Raw genomic sequence first — 20146 nt, 5'->3', positions numbered from 1 at the left:
TGGGATTTCTCCTGCCCTGTTTTGTTCCAAATGCATCATCTGTGTATGCACCACATCCTTGGTGTTTTGATCTCTCTGTATTCTGTATACGCCATTTCCTGATCTGCAGGTTGGAAGCCTAACATTGCTAAATATAACCATATCCTCACACTCGGGGCAAGACGCATATAACTCTTTCTGGGTGGTCCTTTCAACACAAGCAGAGAAACTCCGTGTTTAACAATGCCCAACCCTCTCGTAACCATTTCCAGTTTCAAAAGGGCTTGACAATCATTAACACACATTCACGCAATCCTCCCCGTGAAGTATGCAAAAATTAAAATTAAAAAACAGCAACCCAGTTTGCAGTCAGTGAAATAACCTCACACATTGATGCCCGACCCCAGAAAAATGCGGGACATGAACTTTCTTGTTTCTTGGCTCAATACTTCTCTTTCCCAGATAGCAAAACTTTGCCACACTTAGGAAGAAGTGTTTAAAACAAAATGGATGTTTGCTCGCTCGGATAACTGAGTTCCTTGTGAGGAAGGGTGGAATATAAATCAAATAAATAAGAATTTTGGGCCTCTGAATTGTCAGTGCTTACCTGCCTTTCTATGTGCCTGTACAGTTCTGTTTCTGCATCTGTTAACCCGCAAAGAGGACAAAAGCATTGGGTTTTTTTCCACAGCTTTTGCCAGCTCAGCTTCTTAACACACAAAGAACCACCAAGTGATTTTTTCCCTTTCCTTGCCTTGAGCTTAGTTTGATTGCTTCTCCTGGGAAACCGAGATCATCACCTAGGCTATGCAATTAGTCTTTTCAATGCCAAGAAGACAGATTTTAACATCTATCTTGAACTGCCTGGACTTGGCAGTTAGAGGGACATCTGGCTTATTTTAGGGAGGGAAGAGGGGGAAAAAATCAGCTCTTCAGGAAATAGGAATAGATACAGAAAAGTGTACAAATAGGGTATTATTGCACATATGGCACTGTACTTCAGAGCAACAAGGGTGCTAAGAGAATCAGGGAAATTTGAATTGTAGATCATGCTGCATTTTGTGCCAGAAATGTTCAATCTTAAACAAATTCACTGGGAAGGGAGTCTTGCTGATTTCAGTGGAAGATAATGTCGATGTCCTAGGTCATGCCTATATGCTGTATATACGCTGTCGTGGGTGTGAAGTGGTGCACCTTTGTTTACATGACACAGCTGCCAATTTGCATCCACGTTGTGGTTTCCATTGAGAAGCTGCACATTTTCAAGGTCTTGTTTTACTATGTATTTTTACTTTGCTCTGCTGTTGCCACAGTTGGTTGTGCATGTCTCAGAGGAAGCTTGAGTGCGGTTTAGGATGCCTCACCTGGACACACCTCTGTGCATGTGCAAAGCAGCGCAAGACTGCAGGGTAGGGGGCAGGACTCAGGTGCATGTTTACAAATGCTCACTATGGCAACAGAACACTAGAATTGTGGGATGACAGCAAGGAAGTAAATGTGTATAATGCCCAAACCCAATAAATTGTAGCTGCATAGGTGCCAGGATACAGGCTTTTAACAGTACGAAGTTGCGCAGAGTTTTCCATTTATTTATTTTTTTTAAAAAAACTCGATCTTTGCTACATGTTACCGCCGTGTGACAACAGTGCTGTGAATTTTCCAGGCAGGATCATCCACATTCAATCCTGCCATGTGGCACTGTGATGCTGCAGGGTTTTGGGTGGGATCAGCAGTGAAGGTGGTGCCGTATAGTCTAGGCATACAGCTCATCATGTGCTAAATCTGATCTCGGGATGTACCTTGAGCCTACAAGTGGGAGTACATGCTTGAATGCTCCCCTTCAGAAACTCCCTGCACATAGAAAGCTGGTTTGCTGGCACGTAGGTGTGCAGCTGCTGTTCCTCTCTCTCTTCTTACCTGACTATCCCATCACCCAGCTGTTCTGCCCCACCTTCTGATAATCACCACTGGTTATACTGAGCATTAATCTGTAAAAGCATTTAGCTTATTCTAATCAGTCAGTATAAAAACTACTGTTCTTATATTAAACGCTTATAAAAGATGGCGGACGGCATTTTAGCCCTGATTTCCACTTTATGTACAAACTGAAAGAAAAGTGAAGTAATACTCGATACTTTTCAAATAAAGCACTCTCTAACAGGACAGGATGTCATTTTGTATCACCTGAAATTTAGGACTTATTTGATTGCGTGATTGCAAAATCCATTCCCTGCATTCCCAGGCAATTAACAAGGGCGAAAGTTTCTGGCATTAAGCAGTACACGATACACATTTTCATAAACTTCAGGTCAAACTGCCACTTTTAGCATCATTAATTTAGAACTACTGGAACAAGAGCTTTGCCTTCAACTGATAACATCTAATGAGCCCACAGCACATTTTAAGCTATTTCACTTTTTTTGGCCACAGTTAAAAAAAAGAAGAAAAAGTAAAGAACCAAGAATTAAAAACAAACACCAAAGCTATAATGAGAACATATCTAGTCTTGTTAAAAACCATCTTTCATGTGGAGTTTTTATGTCAAGCAGATGATTTGTTTAATTCTAATCAGGAAGGGAAAAAAAGAGCCTTCTCAATTCAAGGAGCCTGGCTCAACATTAAGAAAAGAAAGAAAAGTACAGTGATTTTTTTTTGGGGGGGGGCTGATATAACGAGTATTTTTGCTTGCAAAGGGGCATCTAGCAAGCTTCCCCAACTACCTTCAAGCTGTACCCGAAGTCCAAATGATATTGGGAACAAGATGGGGGCCAGCATTTCAAATGCATCTCTGCATGCAATTAAACATGACTTCGCCATTTTCAAGGAGTGCAGAGTTCAAGATTGCATGTACATAAAATTCATGAGCTTCCTGGAAGTATAACCAAAATAGGAAGAGAGGGAAGGGGGAGGAAGGACTAGAATTCTGTGGACAAAAGAGATACAAAATGTTTGCTGTTTATTTATTTGCACCCCCCCCACTTCATCGTAAAATAAGTTGGCTAGCAAATCGAACATCGAAACAACAAATTTAACAATAACACACTACTACTTACTACTACTGCTATAAATGTTTCCTGTAATTAATAATTACAATAATAGTTTTGCAAATTTTGAATGTGTGTTAAATACACAGTTGTTGCAAAGTTAAAGGATAAGTGAACTGAAAACATTAGTTTTTAGAAAACATTTGCCATTTGCAAATTTGTAGAGAGGCCCTGTGGATTTAATGGGCCTTGACTGTAATGATGGAAAGCTACCTAGCAGCCTTTTGGGATGCATTTAATATGTGTGCTTTCAAGCCAGTGTTAACAATGAACAGGTTGCTCACTTGTAACTGGGGTTCTTCAAGCAATCACCTGTGCATTCACACATATGGGTTCTGCTGCATGGTGTGCTGTGCAGACGTGAAACCCATATGTGTGAGGCACAGAGACCACAAAGACAAAACCTTGAGAACCCAATCAACTCGAGATCACAATGGGTTAACTTAATTTCCCTGTTGAAATCAGTGGAACATCATCATCATTGATATCCCACCCTTTTTTCTCTTACAAGGAACCCAAGGTGACATACATAATCCTCCTCCTCCTCTCAATTTTATTCTCACAACAACCCTTTGAGGTAAGTTAGTCTGAGAGTCAGTGACTGGCCCAAAGTCACCCAGTGAAGTTCATGGCCAAGTGGGGACAAGAATCCAGGTCTCCTGAGTCCCAGTCTAACCACTACATCACACTGTCTTTGAAAAGCTATAGGTCATGACCCAGTCATGCTTTTAAATACTTCTGGCAGACCAGCACCCTTCAAAAGTTACAGAAATGCTGCAACTGACTAGAAGTGGATATATGGGGACTCACATTTTTTACAATGTACAAGGCGGTCTTTATAGACAGTTGTAATGACCCAGAAGTCGCTAACTTTGATTTCTGTCATGGACCCATAGAACCACTCTGCACAAAGCAACCTTGCCCTACTAAAGTGATGCTGTGAAATTCCTGTACAAGCCAATCATTGGTAAACGTGTGAGGAAGGATTGATGCTCACCACTTCTTCAAGGTGCTCTGGCAAACTTATCACCTTCCTTCCTTCGGGCGAACATAAATCCTGAATAGAGCTGAAGGAAGGAATGCAAACCCAAGTGTTGCGTCACAAGATGCTTCTGCAGGTGACATCTGGACGTGCAACATCTGTGTGTGGAGAAGTCTGAAGAGAACCTGTGCGTCTGGGAGGATTCAATCTGCAGAATCTCTCTGGCACCGGTGGGGAGAAATCGCATGTTCGAAGCGTCCGCCTGGCTGGCTGCCTCTAGTATTGAAAACCTCCCCAAAAATCTTTTTGTAGATTCTTTAGGGTTTGTCCAAAACCAAACCAACATGTAAGAAGGAGATGGGAAGGATTCCACACCACAGAATTGCCTGTATTCTGTTGACAAGGTGCTCGAAGAAGTCTTTTGCAATAAAATAAAATAAAATAAAATAAAATAAAATAAAATAAAATAAAATAAAATAAAATAAAATAAAATGGCTTGTCTTGAACAAGAATTCTTAGATGTCCCCAAAGGTGCCTCCTTGACACTTCCCAGTCGTACTGAAATCCTGCAGGCCTCACCTGAAGATTCAGCAGCTTTTTTCAAATCAGCATGAAGCTCACCAGCCCTGTGGTTCCGGGATCCATGCACCTTTCTCTTTTCTGCGCATACCCTTTCTGGGTCTTCCTAACCCTCCCTTTGCCTTGGTCATCTGCTCTTCCCCTAAACAGTATTGCAATTCCCAAATTGGAGATGTGGGATGCTGAAACCGAGTGATAGTGACTTTGTTGAAGACTATAGCGAGTTTGGGGGCACAAGTGAAATTTCAATGGGACCTTCCTATCTCACGGTCACCATTGCTATGCAAGTTCTCAGATTTGTAGAAATAGGACGATCAGCTGAACTGGAGATTATGTACTAATAGGAATGTGGTTTCTAACACAGCTCACCGTGAATAACTTGGCTTTTCTTTGTGTCCTTCTCTTTCCTGTCCCTCATTTTACAGAATGTGGCTTGTGCTGATCTTGCCAAAATAATTCAATTGCAATTAGGAGGCTCTCGTTACTCCAGCAATGATGGATGGCTGCTGATCCCAAATACAAGACATCTCAAGGGGCGGCACAAAAGCAGGGTTATTCTAACAGAAACGAGACTTTCCCCAGGTTTCACACGTCCTGCTGGGATGAGTACCTGCTGCCAGGATTTCAGGGACTAAGACAAGGAGGCAGAAGCAAATTGGCAGCTCCTCCTGTCAGGGGAGGGCAGGTGGCTAGAGGCGATTTTTCAAACGTACTTTATCACACATGACACGGCTTGGCAGCTGCAAGAGCCTGCTGAATGCTCTCCTGTTTGCCAAGTTCTTGCTGACGCTTCAAAATGTGTTCCAGTCGGAGATGGGTCCCCTGGGTGCTACACTGAAAGGCACTGCCAGGCAGGTGCATGACGTGGAAAGTAAGAATCAATCCTGGAGGGGCACGGGACGTGGGCATCCTGCCAGATTCCCATGCCTGCCACCCAGGGAGGGGAAAGAGGAAGGGGGCAGCTCGCTTACCATATAGGCCAGCCTTAAAACAAGAAATTAGTGCATCTCCTGCTTAAATAAGTACATCCACATCTTGATGCTGTTTTTCCAAGCCGGTTTCTGCCTCACTCTCCAGATTTCTAGAAAGTCTTCCCGAAGTAGCATCTTGCCACTGGTGTTGCTGATTGGCTACTCTGAGACAGAGCAGTCAACCTGCAAGTCCCAAGTTCAAATCTCGCCTTTCCCTTGAACTCATTAGGTGTGCCTTAGGCAAGCCCCTATCTCTCATCTGTAGCACACCTCTGCAATATTATTTATTTTGGAAGTTTTCCATACGATACCACTTTTCTTTTTTTTTTAAAAAAATGGGAGTGATACTGGCCAGATTCACACAACATGCTAGCCCATTGTAGGTTATCATGTTGTCTGAACACCGTGTGTTTTCCTCAGAATAAAACAAGCCACTTTGAGAGCCCATGGCTTGTTGTTGGTTTGTTCAGAGTGGTTAACAATCCACACATTGCATAGTTCACGAGCAACCCTGCAGAAAACACACTGCATTCAGAAAACACAATAACCCATCCTGCAGAAAATACGCTGCATTAAGATAACACAATAAACCAAGGTTCAACAACAACCCACATTGGGTGGGTTAGCATGTTGTGTGAACCCAGCCACTGACTAACTTTATCAGGGGGCTGTTAAGTATGAATCACTTTGAACAATGTTGCACTCATGTCTTGCGTGTGAGTTTCCCATGGGAAGTGGTTGAGCATAGTGCAAACAGAATGTTAGACTAAAATGGACCCTTGGTCTGATCCAGCAGGGCTCATCTTCTTTTGGGGTACTCAAAAGGCACCCTCTGAAGATGGCCTTGTAATAGGCTCATACTAAACTAAAAGTTGACTGGGTTTCCTCCAGGGCTCAAACTAAAAACTTTTCTTTTTCCTAAAGCTTTTAAAACTTGATGTTGTGCAGACTTCTACTGTTACTTTCTACTGTTAGTTTTACCCTACCCTGTGCCTGCTTACCCTACCCTGTACCTGTTTGCATTCTCTTCCCCTCCTTATTGTTTTACTATGATTTTATTAGATTGTAAGCCTATGCGGCAGGGTCTTGCCATTTACTATTTTACTCTGTACAGCACCATGTACACTGATGGTGCTATATAAATAAATAAATAATAATAATAATAATAATAATAATAATAATAATAATAATAATAATACAGAGAAAGGAGATCCTGGAGCAGAAGGCTTCCTGGAGGAGAAGGCTATCAATGGCTACTAGTCTTGATGGCTATATGCTACCTAAAAATAAGTAAGGAAGGAACTACTATCTTGAATTCACACCCCCACGGCTAGTGCTTGTATGCGGTGATATTAAGACTGCTTATCTGAGGAAGTCTCATATGATGAAATGGGCCTAATACCGGATTCCTGTTATGCAGTTGTTAATTATTACATCTTGTTATCTAAATTATGAGAACATAACCTTGTTTGTTACGTATGAAGTTGTTATTGTCGCATAGTTTTGTATTTTGTCATCTATGTAACATTCATGAGATACAATTTTGACTGGGGATACAAGTGGTTATTTGTCCTAAAAATTAACTTGGCTTGTGTTTATAAACCTCTGGCCGTTTATCTGTATAATTGTGTAAGAGTTCATATAGGCATCTCATGTCTCTCAACAGTAATTCATTGTATGCAGTTGTGTGCCTTTGGCATCGTTCGTTATCGTAGTTGATCAACTGCAGCCCTGTTTGTATTTGCACCAGTTGCTGGGGAACATGGGCAGGAGGGTAGCTTTCCCAAGGGCAGCTGATTGGCCACTGTGTGAACAGAGTGCTGGACTAGATGGGCCCTTGGTCTGATCACCATTGATCTGTTTATGTCCTTATCTGAGCATCAGGAGAGAGATCAATAGCTCTTAGACAAGTATCGGTGGGGGGCAGGGCTGTGAGTCCTGCCCTCCACGAATCAGTGAATTGATGCCATACAAATTCCGGCAATGCCTAGAGATGGAAGCACCTGCAGCGGCATTCTTTGCTCTAGTTCTGTAGCTGTCATTCATGTCCCTTTTCTGAATCCCTGCTTTATGATGATTTGCAGGGATTAAACTGGGGAGTGTTGCAATTATTTCATATGCTCCACTCTGAAACATTGACTCTATGGTCAATTCATACTCTGAAGGGGAGTGATTTTTTGCAAGTCTCAAAAATGTTATTTCACCTGTTAATACACAGAGGCTGTTTACATTGGCTGGCCCTCTTGGTTCTATGTTCCAGTTTATGAATAATATAATGTTCAATACTCCAAACATTTGGTGATAGAAATTCTTGGCGTGACCTAAATATAGGCTTAGAAGAGAGCAAAAGAGTGAAGGGAAGGCCTTTCTTTTTGACTCAAGATCATTTATGTTGGCTACCTAAAAGCAAAACAGTTTTGCCATCCACTGATCAAAATCAGGAATTTGACCCTGGTTGGACCTTCAGTTTTTCCTAGATTTTGATCAGTAACAACACAACACAACTCTAGTTCTTGGAAAGCAAAGTGACGCTACTGGACCCCAGTGGCTTTTATTACATTATATGTGTATTTTGTTTTCAAAGAGAAGACAGTTTCTGTGTTTAAAGGCCATTAGGCTTGCAAAGATATGATATGAACCGATTTTGAATGTAATGTTCTTTGGAAACATCTCTTCCTCCCACAAATATGGGAGCTAACAATGTAAACACATTTCAAAAGCACCAAGACACAATCAAAACACAAATCCATCTACATTACTGTCAGGATGAGGCTGGTCTCCCTGGTGTAGATTAAGAATCAGACTCAGAGGCTGAAGGAAGAGAAGGCCAGCTGAGACGGGAAGCAAATTGTCCAAGACTCACCAGGAGTCAGGGAGGAAGCTTCCCAGGAGCTGATTGAACAGGACACCCAGGCTCAGAGATCATTTCCCCCTCCCCCACTGGGAACTCCGTCTTTGTCGGAGGGGAGGGAGCATCAGAATTGACAGATCCCAGAGTCCTTCACAGAGTCAAATGGATGGAGCTGAGAGGAGGTGATAGGTGGTCTGCCGAACCAGCCACATGGCAGAGATTGCAGCTTGAAGACCCTTCCTGAAGGAGGAGCCCAGTAAAAGCCTGTTGGATATAGTGGGAAACTGTCTATTTAGCTGATAAACTGCCTTGCTTTATTAGGCTAATTAAGCTTAAAGCATAGCTCCTAGCACTCGTACTCCCTCCAAGTGTGAAGAGGTATCTATTTCCTGAAAAAAGTTTTGTGGACTGCACAGCAGACCTCTTTAGTGTCTCCCATCTCAGTGGGAGGGCTTCAAATCACGGCAACTACTAACTTCCACAGGGTTTCTTCTCTGCAAGGAATTCTGGGAAATGTAGTACTGTGGGAGATAACAGTGTTGAAACTATGGCCTTACCTTGGACCAGTCCCCCGTCTTCCACTCGAAACAGCCTGTGTGATCCTCACACTCTTCCTCATCCCGTGGCCTGGTGCCTGCATCACACCTCCCTTGTGAGTTGGTGCACGTGACTGTTCGCTTCTGTTTTCCTCGTCCGCAGTCAGACGAGCACTGCAAAGCAATGGGTGGGATAATCAGTGGCTGACTGTGACTTGGACGAAAACGGAACGAAAATCTCGTGCTGCCAACAAGCTTTTTCCAACCTTTTACTATTTTTTAAAAAGAACCTTGCAAGGTTTTTGACTGGAAAATGAGAGCACATATTGGTGGGTGATATAATATAGGATGGACTTTTCGTTCTGTGCAGTACTGCAAAATTCAAAATAAGCGAGGCTTAACAGTCAAGGAGTATAATATCATTGTTATCAACCCGTTCCTTTTGGATGTGGGTTGGAGGCTTTAGCCATAGACTGTTATCTCCCACAGTACTACATTTCCCAGAAGCAGGGTTGTTAGGCAGTCCAAAAGGTCAGGACGTTGAGGATCCATCACAGGGCATAGCTCAGGAGGCAAGGTACACTGCAAAAGCAGGATGCACCAAGTTGTTCATAGAATCATAGAATCATAGAATCGCAAAGTTGGAAGGGGCCTACAAGGCCATCGAGTCCAACCCCCTGCTCAATGCACGAACCCACCCTAAAGCATCCATGACAGATGGTTGTCCAGCTTCCTCTTGAATGCCTCCAGTGTGGGAGAGCCCACAACCTCCCTAGGTAACTGATTCCATTGTCGTACTGCTCTAACAGTCAGGAAGTTTTTCCTGATGACCAACTGGAATCTGGCTTCCTTTAACTTGAGCCTGTTATTCTGTGTCCTGCACTCTGGGAGGATCAGGTTTCTAGTGAAGGCTTTTAAGCCCAAAGCCCGCTGCACCCCACCCAGAGCTCAGCTGCAGCCATCAGAGCTCCCTTTACAGAGCCCTACTCCCGAGGAGTCCTTTTTTTTTTCCTGAAGAGACCTTTTCTGGAGGCAAGCACTCCTTCACCCAGGAGACTTGCTAGCCTGCCACTTGAGTTGATGATGCAGCCGGGGGTCAGTGACTTGCTCAGCCTCTGCCTCGGAGGCAGTTTCCCTTCCTCCTGACAGGAATGGCCCTGCAACTACCTCCTCCAAGGCTGAAGTCTTCCCTGAGTCTGGCAGCGGTCCCTGGTCTGGGGTGCTCTGGGCCTCTAGCTCTTCCACTGAGAAGGACTCCTCCAGTAGGGGCATGGCAATAAGTGACCACTTTCATCCCTTTTCTTATCATATCAGCCCCTGAAAAATGGCAAGGGCTCGTCATGATGTTTGACACTCGGGGAAATGTTTATGGAATTGCTGCCCCACCTCACCCTGCCCCCGGCCGGATCGACACTAACATCTTCTGGAGCGGCCCCTCGAGGGATCCGTGCAGATGAGACTTGACACTGAATGAATAGTTGGAGATATGAGATAGTCTGTGAGATCTTTTGAACGTGCTCCAAGGAGCTTCTCCATTTAGGGGGTCCAGGATGGAAACAAGTCTCAGCTCGATGTACGTTGCAACGAATGGGCAGATCTCGGCATGCTTGCTTAAGCGTCTTTAAAAAACACACAACACTATCCAGGCAGTCATGACCTACCGACCCTCTTAAGGACATGAATGACAAGTGTTTATGAGCTGGCAAGCAAACAGACGTGCTTTGAAATACTTCACAGCAACTGCAAAGTGGCTTCTTCAAACACACACACACCACACACACACACACACCCCTGGAAGCCTTCCATGCAATTTACTGCTGCTCATTGCATGACCCCCTTATGGAAAAAGTCACATCTTTATAGTGCGAAAACAAGAATGGAATTCTGCTGGCTACTAGGAGGGATGCTTTTAGTTGTAGGGACCCCGAAACTTGACAGCTGCTTCTTGCAATCAGTGTCTGGCTGCATCCATCTTCAAACCTTCGTGCTGCTCAGCAGCAGAAAAATGCGAGGCTGGAAAGGATTCCCAGGGCTCGCTGGCTGCTTCAACCTCCTCAGAGCCAACCGGACTGCACAAATAATTGAAGTAACTGCTGGGCGCAACACTTAAACTTTTTTTAAGTGTCCAAAGAGATGTACCCCAGAATGCCTTGCAATGCAGTAGACAATGTTGGGGCTCAGGTTGTGTGTGACCTGAAGCTTGTGACTTGCAATGTTAGCTGCAGGATTTGGGGGACATAAGAATATAAGAAGTGCCCTGATGCTGGATCAGACCAAGGGTCCATCAAGTCCAACGCTCTGTTCACACAGCGGCCAACCAGCCGTCGGCCGGGGAACAACAAAGCAGGACATGGTGCAACACCACCCTCCCACCCATGTTCTCCAGCAACTGGTGCATGGCACCCACAGTGCACTCCCTTAATTCAGAAGAGATGTGAAAACTGAGAATTTCTTGCACTGCATTTGGTCTTCTTGAGTATTCTGTGCAAAGTAAGAATGGTAGTACTGTTAGGGCGGCAGGTCCTTGGCTGGGCCTCAGGGTCTGGGCAAATGCCCAAATATGTCACACTCTGGAAGTGACTCTGGCATCTTCTGAGATGTGGCAAGGGATCTTGAGGATCGGGCAGCAATGTGCAAGATGAGAGTTGACCCCCAGCATGCAGCTCAGCCCTGGAGGAAACCCAGTCAACTTTTGAAAAAATTATGGAGTAGAAGTAACCGAATTCCCAGTATTTCATAGAATCACAGAACAGTAGAGTTGGAAGGGGCCTATAAGGCCATCGAGTCCAACCCCCTGCTCAATGCAGGAATCCACCCTAAAGCATCCCTGACAGATGCTTGTCCAGCTGCCTCTTGAAGGCCTCTAGTGTGGGAGAGCCCACAACCTCCCTAGGTAACTGGTTCCATTGTCGTACTGCTCAAACAGTCAGAAGTTTTTCCTGATGTCCAGCCGGATATCCATTGGATTTGCCCAGATTGCACCAGCTGGGCCAATATACTTGGTTCATTAACACATCTAGCTACAGGGCTGGCCCAAGACATTTTTCTGCTTGAGGCAAAGCTTGTGCCCCCTTCCCCTTTCCTTGCACAAAAGCCACCTGGACTGGATACCTGAAGGCAGCAGGCTAGCTTAAGGGGTGCAGAGAATGATGCATGGCCCATGAATCTCTCCTCCTGACACCTGGCTGCCGCCTCCCAGCATCTGTCACCTTAAGTGATTTCTTCAGTCTGCCTTATGGTAGGGCCAGCCCTGCCTAGCTGCCTTAATGAGTCAGACCATTCTCCTTCTTGTCCATCATTTTTTAAAAAATAAATCTTACTGTTTCCCATTAAAATAACAACTTTTTATTTTTCTCTACACTAAAACTTAGTCTTTGATTTAAGCTTTAAGAATGCAGTATTTTGACTGGGAACCAGATTACATTTTATACATTATTCAACTTCTTTCCTTTGGCTGCCAGAAAAAAAATATTCATGGGAAAATGTCACTATTGGGGTATTTCTACGGACACTATTGAAAAAAAATTTTTTTTAATTAATTTTCAATCAGGTAAATTTCATGGTGTAAAATATATTTTAAGTGGCAAAATAAACTATTTCCTTTCTCAGCCATAATGTAAGATTAGGTCAATTAACGAAAAAATTCAACTGAGAAAATAAATGTTTCACCAAGATCCAGTTGTCAATTTCACCATGAGGTGACTTTTGAGGATACTACCTGTTGGCAAAGCTTTGCTTCAAATCTATTTTCAAGAAAGGGAACACAGATTCCACTGCCAACTACCTTGAGAAGCTAAAAAGCAAGGTTTGGTAAATGTGTGGTATGAACGGGGGATGAACTGGAGTCACTTTACAAGAATTAGTCTCACGTACATCCCTGGTTGTTTTTCCAACATGCAGAAAGTCGCAATGTGGTGGGAAAACAATGGTGTGAATTTTAAAAATTAAGTGGACAGTGCTGGCTATGTGCCACTGGGTGGCCTGAAGAAAATTGTAGGACATACGTCTTGGGATCATATGGTATGTATATATCTAGATCAGAAAAATAAATTGGGCTGGTTCTAGGATTTGCCCCATCCCTTGGATCTGGAATTGGATTTTGGGGACCTCTTTTTGAGGACATCTTTTGGGCCTCCAAATCCATCTAAAAAGCACAGTGATTCTCAATTAGAACTTCTCTACATTAAGCAAAAATCCCTCACTCTTTACTAGGTGGTTTTCTTCTGGAGTCTTTCCGAGTTTACCTTGTGCTCAATTTGGAATGTAAAACTTCCCTTCTTGGTAATGCTCTATATGTTAAATGAAACACCACCTTCCAGTGGCTGTATTATAGCACTAGACTGACATTACACACTGCTGATATTGTACCATTAACTTTTATTACAGCTTGTCTCCAATATTTTTGAAAGCAGGATAAAGGGGGAGACATCCTGCAGGTTGACAACATCATGTAAAGGACCAGCAAACATCCGTGGGTGACCAATCACGAGGGTGCAATAAATCACGCATATAGAGAAGCTCTGTGTGTGGAAAAGCGAATACTTTTATGATTCCAGAGGATGTCTCCTTTGTTTTTTTGTTTAAGAGGTTAAATAATGGATCCAATGGGTAAGGATTTGCCCATCTGTAGTTGCCTACAGGTGGGGCTTTTTTCTTGGTTAACCCCTGCTATGCCAACTGGCCTCTTCCTACCACCAAGACTGCCTTACCTTAGACCATTCCGATGCTTCCCAGATAGAAAGGCAATCTCGGCCTTCACAGCTTTGAACTGGCGTTGGCTTTGGCCCGAGGCAGTATAGATCCCTGGTGTTGACATAGGTGCCGTTCTGAAGCTGATAGACGCATGCCACTTCTCGATGCTGGATGCCTTTGGCGCACGTTGCAGAACAAAGGCTCCACTGCCCTGCCACCCACCTGTTAAGAAAACAGAGGAAAGGGGTTCAATATGAACAATAGGGGATAACAAGGTATTCACACGTAACCAGCCACGAATCACACTATTGCCCCGCTCGTGCTCTTCGCTCCTCTGATGCCATGTTTCTCGCCTGCCCAAGGGTCTCTACTTCCCTTGCTCGGCTTCGTCCATTTTCTTCGGCTGCCCCTTACGCCTGGAACGCTCTTCCAGAACATTTGAGAACTACAAGTTCAATTGCAGCTTTTAAAGCTCAGCTAAAAACTTTTCTTTTTCCTAAAGCTTTTAAAACTTGATTTTGTTCTGACTTTATACTGCTAGTTTTACCCTACCCTGTGCCTGTTTGGTGCATTCTCTTCCCCTCCTTATTGTTTTATTACGATTTTATTAGAATGTAAGCCTATGCGGCAGGGTCTTGCTATTTACTGTTTTACTCTGTACAGCACCATGTACATTGATGGTGCTATAAAAATAAATAAATAAATAAATAAATAAATAATAATAATCACTGGCCCTTAGGCTTACCCACAGTGTTGACTGGGACTGGTTAAAGGGAGCATACAACTCCCCTGTTAAAACAGTCTGTTCCAGTTTGTTTCTGGGCACAATTCAAAGTGCTGGTTATGACCTAGAAAGCGCTATACGGCTTGGGTCCAGGTTACCTGAACGACTGTAGTCTCCCTTATGGGCCTGCCAGTGTTTTAAGACCTTCCAGAGAAACCCTTCTCTCAGTCTCACCACCATCACAGGCACGCCAGGTGGGAACGTGGGAGAGGGCCTTCTCAGTGGCTGCTCCGGTGCTCTGGAACCCCTTCCAAGGGAACCTACACTGGCTCCCTCCCTGGTGTGTTTCCGGAGGCAGGTAAAAACTTTTTTGTTCTGGCTGTCCTTTGGGGAGTAGTCTGGACCTCTGTTAATGCACTGTTTATAGATTGGATTTTAAATATATATATTCATATTTTAAATGTTTTAAAATGTTTTGTTTTAATATTGTAGCTTGTTTAATTATTGTTGTAATTTTTGTATATCTGTATTTGTTTTAATTGTACATGTTTTAATTTGTAAAGCTGCCTTGAGTCCCAGTTTTGGGGAAAAGGTGGGAAATAATAATAATAATAACAATAATAATAATAATAACAATAACAACAACAACAACAACAACTGTGATATCATGTCCTGCAAATTTATATCCAAATATTACAAATTTTTTAAAACTGCATTTTTTAAAACACAGGAATGGGCATCATAAATGCAGGCAAATTTATTCATTTATCAAACAATATGAATGAATCACTTACATTAAAGACATTTCTAAGCGATGTACAATGCCTTCACAGAGCGAACAAGGCTCCCTGGGAATGCCTGTTGGAAAAAGTTGCCCATGGAACAACCAGTTCAAAAGCTCTTCTAGGTCCTTTTGATGCTCAATGGCTTAACCCCAGCCTTTCTGTGACATCAGTGCAGCTAACCCAGCAACAGCCACAGGCGCCAGGTCCCCACAGCCTCCAAAGACAAATCAACCAGTGCAACCAACAGAGGCATGGCCAGGAGAAAGGTAAAAAGGAGGAATGAAGAGGTCAAGAATGATGAAGAGGAGCAGGACCATCAGGAGAACTTAGACAATACCAAAAGCCCATGATGTGGCTTGTTTTGTAAAACCAATAAATACCACAAAGCAACATATATGTCACATTGCAAATAAGGGTTGTAAAATTGCCAGCTTGCAAAGAAAACTCTAATAGTTTAACCTTCTCAGATGCTATTAAATATAACTGATTGTTTCTGGACAGCTTTGGATTTTGGACTCTGTAGTTTTTTAGTTTTTTTACTGATCTGCACTTCCAGTCACCCCAAGTAACTAATTGCTATTTTGGTAAGATCTGGGTGGCAGAAGCCGAAGTTCTTGAGAGCAACCTTGGTTGGGTTGGAGGTCATGGGAAGAATCAGGTAAAGAGGAACGTATTTATGGAACGCCTATACGGAATCTCAGTTAAGTGCTTCCTATGACCTGTCACGAAGGAAGATCCTCTCTCTAATTACAGGAATTCCGAGTCAAGAGTTAGAACAATAGCGCTGTGTGAGCATGAAAAGCACAGAAGGAGGAGGAGGAGGAGGAGAAGGCATTTCAGGAAGTTGGAATTCTAACCTGTCATTTTAGGCCTGTCAACTTGATTAGCCTTCCAAACCAAACTAATCTTTGCCTTGCAACCTGATGCTAAGGAACCGAGGAGGGCAGGAACTAAGAAAGAGAGAAAAGTCTGAAGTTAGACACAGAAGGGGCCTTTCAAGCAGGCCATTCTAAAAGATGGTTGTTTTGTGTTGTTGTTGTTTTCCTTTAAAAAAAAAAAAGCCACCCTGTTTGAAGACTGGGGCAAAAATTAAAGATATATAGTTACAGATGGGATAGGCTGAAAGTTCAGATCAGATTGGTGAGAGGAAGCTGTAGGCGTTACTAATTTACTGTCAGCCACAGAGGCAGGCAGGCGTGGCTGCTGTCCAGCCCTGCTGAATGAAGTCTAGCAGCAGTATTGTCATGTCATGGTGATCTATAGCTACTGGCAAAGAAAGGACAGAAAGGGGTTGAGAGCAAAGGAGAGAACAGCAGAGATGAAAGGAGTGAAAATCTCGGTGGAAGCCACCCGGGTTGTTTGCCTTCAGAATCAACCGTTCAGCTGCACCGCCGAACCCTCCGGAGAAAAAGCAGGTTGCGACCTTGGCGAAAGGGAAAAGGAACGGGAGGCAGAGGGAAAGAAACAGCCTCACACTTTCTTTTCCAGTTCAGTGGTCTGTAAGGAAACCGGAAGATGGACATGGGAAAAGCCAGGAATTCTGTACAATGACGGATGGGAAAATGGACAGCCCAGATTCCCCCTCGTCTTATCTAGGACACTCCATGTCCTTTCATGAACACGGGGTACTTCCCAAAGAGGCTTTTTAATCAGGCAATCATCGTGCTCCATTCATGAAATTATACATGGGGTCCAGACAGCACTGTCTTCATTCTGTAACCCTTCCGCGTTTGCCCACCGCCTCTTCTGTCTTTTTTATTATTATTATTATTATTATTTCCCCAAACTATCCAGTAAGAAAGAAAAACAGAATAGCTGCACAATGTCTCTTAATGAGAAGTGTTAGGAACCCTGTGTCTGGAAGAAGCAGGCACATGCCAAAAAATGTGATGAGTGCTGAACGCCCCCCGCCCCCACTAGAACCTGAGTTTAATGGAGATTTTTTTTCAAGAACAGATTATTATTTTTAGTGCATTTTTAGCTAGCAGTTAAAATGTCTTTATAAAACTGATTTTAAAAAGGTAGAAGAAAGCAGAGACAAGGAGAGAGTGAGAGAGAACACAAGCCCTTTGAAACTGCTCATGCTTTTTAAAAAAAATACCTTTCACTCAAAATGGGTAAGAATAAGTGATGAGCTTAAAACATTGAAATCTTTCGGCCAATTCATAAAACTCCACTTTTTTGGTGTATGTACTCACAAAAAGAAAATGAAGATGCTTTGCCTCCCATCACCACTGGCTGGATGGTGGGAAGATATAGAGCAGGTCTGGGGAAGTCAAGGTGTGCAGGGCAGATATACCCCGCCCCCTTTTTCATCACCTTTGACTCCTTGGTATCTGTTATACAATTTTGAGTTCCTCATCCAATTTCATGTAATCCAGCCTTTGCCAGCCTGCTCTCCAGATGTGCTGGACTGCAACTCCTAGGCCCTTTCTACACCCAGGAAAATGGAGGGATCGTCCCTGCCTGCAACCGGGATTCCCTGTGTGTCATTTGCATGCACAGGGATGATCCCGGGACGATCTCAGGAAAAAAGGCAGGTGTAGAAAAGACCCTAGTCAGCAACTCTCATAATTCCCAGTCGTACTCCAACACATCTGGAGGGCATCAGGTTGGAGAAGGCAGACCTAATCTGAGTGGTTGCAAACAGGGGTGAGACTATAGTAAAGATCTACTCTGGCCACCTCTACACCAAGCAGGATATGACGCTTTGAAAACTGTATATGGAGTATGTCATGGGCCCCAACAGTTGTCAATACCATTATAAACTGTTTTAAAGCAGTAGTGTAGATCCTGCCAGAGTCTCCCCAAAGGCATCTGCTGAAGCCTTAAAATAAGATTTTGAGAGAGAAAGTGAAGGACAGCACATGGCTCTATTGTGTAAGCTGATATTCAACAGAGTCACAAAAGGCCATACCTAAGCCAACGTGATACCAAAAAGGCAATTTGTTTCCCTTATTTTATCATCACTGGTATGCTTCCAGTAAACACTGCTGGCTGGGGAATGCTGGACATTGTAGGACTTCCTTCTGTCTAAATGTGCATAAGATTGCAGCCTTAAAGAATGGTAAACAGTGTATTATTCTACACATTCTACTACAAAAGTCTCTACTAGCACGTCTTAGTTATGTTTGTCTACTAGTAAAGTGATAGTTAATAATTTCAATTAGTAATGGGCTGATATGATATCTGAAATGAGGAGGGAAGACCTGGCTTGGCTATAGTGTAGTGAGGAAAATGCAATTCCTATACATTCAGAGCATTTACTTGCTGGCAAAGCCCCAGGTAATGCTATTGTAGCTAGGCATTTTGGAAATATGAGCCCTGAAAGGGGTGGGAGAGGCTGTGATGATTTCTAGTTAATACCAGTGTGTTCAGAAGCATGCCCGAGGAACAAGGAAAATTCACAGGTGCGCTGAAGCGGTGCATGCTACATACACGAACAACACAGGACAAATGTTGCATGCATGCATCCACCATCACTACAGACCCAGCAACTGCTACTGCCTGGGAGGAGACGCCCCTTTTTTTTGGAGATTCGTGCAAAAAGGTGCAAGGGGAGAGGGCTGTTTTGACAGCAGGCAATTCTTACTCATACATATTCTAAAAGTAAACCTTTTCCAGGTGCGTGCATGCCTCCGATTTGAGTTTATAAAATAGGCAGGCTCCCAAAGTTGGGAAACGCTGGGACTGTTCAGACAGCACATTAAGCCATGGTTAGGCCGCTAAGCCTTTTGCAGTAAATGATTAGTGAGCGTGTTTATACCATGGCTATGTAGCCACCATGGTTAGGAATGGTTCACATGACACACTAAGTGATGATTCACACAACACGCTAAGCCATAAAGTTTAGTTCACGACGCTTAACCATCATGGTATGGTGGTATTCAAAGGGAAACACATCTCAGCTTAATAACAGAGGAGGAAAGATACAAGACAGATCCAATTGTTGGGTAACCAAAAGTCTGTCAAAGAAATATAGCGATATATTAAGAAAGTTAAAATTTTTAATAGTTGAGGTCAGATCAATTTTATTAGTATTTAGTAATATCATATCTGACTCATTACCCTAAGTTATTCATACTCTGTTCTATTTGTCCCAAATTTTCCATGGACGTCTTAGTGATAACTACCCTCCAAGGGACAAATCAAGTCCATACCTCCTTAGCTGCAGCAATGTTGCTGCTCGGATTCTCCCAAACAATTAAGTGAGCCCAAACTCATGCTTGTTCTTGCTCTGCAGTCACTTGGCACGGTATATGGACCCTATATGGCTTGGGTCCAGGTTATTTGAAAGAACATATTCTCCCTTATGAGCCTGCCCGTGTTTTAAGATCTTCTGGAGAAGCCCTTCTTTCAGTCCCACCATCTTCACAGGCGCGCTTGGTGGGAACATGGGAGAGGGTCTTCTCGGTGGCTGCTCCAGTGCTTTGGAACGCTCTTCCCGGGGAGGCTAGACTGGCTCCCTCCTTGATGGGCTTTCGGAAGCAGGCTAAAACTTTTTTGTTCCAGCAGGCCTTTGGAGAATAATCTGGCCCTCCATCTATGTTAAGGACTTATAATTTTGTTGTGTATTTTAAATGTTTATGTCCCCCACCCCCAATGTGTGTTTTAAACTTTGTAAGGCTGCCTTGAGGCCCAGCATTGGGCAAAAGGCGGGATACTAATACTAATACTAATAATAATGGTTTAGCGTGTTGTCACAACAGGGCCACTGATGTAAAAGTGCACACCTGCTGTCCATAAGACAGGTGGCAACGTTACCCATTTCATACAGGACGTGAACTCCGTATTTTCCTATGTGCGTTTCTCCCTGCTCAATCCTCAATAGTGCAAGATAGGGCAATTATCATAACTTGATTCAGATGATTATACAAAGAAGGGAAGAAGAGGTTTTACTCTTAAAGGCAGACTAAAAAGGTATTTTAAATAGATACAATTGAAAATAAATCATAGAGAAATTCAGAAAAACAGAAGATCAGGGAATTGAGCCCAGAACTTCT

General features: G+C 43.3%; 1 protein-coding gene across 1 annotated transcript in view; it reads right to left on the bottom strand.

Annotated features, from left to right (window-relative positions):
- ADAMTS17 (ADAM metallopeptidase with thrombospondin type 1 motif 17) overlaps nt 1-20146 on the bottom strand; it is a 199083-nt gene that overhangs the window by 7680 nt on the left and 171257 nt on the right. The window contains exons 21-22 of the mRNA XM_063142170.1: nt 13652-13856; nt 8964-9116 (exon numbers count right to left, since the gene is read on the bottom strand). Coding sequence (XP_062998240.1) covers nt 8964-9116; nt 13652-13856 — 358 coding nt within the window. The remainder of the gene's footprint in view (nt 1-8963; nt 9117-13651; nt 13857-20146) is intronic.

This window comes from Elgaria multicarinata, chromosome 16 (assembly GCF_023053635.1).
Source record: "Elgaria multicarinata webbii isolate HBS135686 ecotype San Diego chromosome 16, rElgMul1.1.pri, whole genome shotgun sequence".
NCBI lineage: Eukaryota > Metazoa > Chordata > Lepidosauria > Squamata > Anguidae > Elgaria > Elgaria multicarinata.
This window is presented reverse-complemented; position numbering and strand designations above follow the sequence as displayed.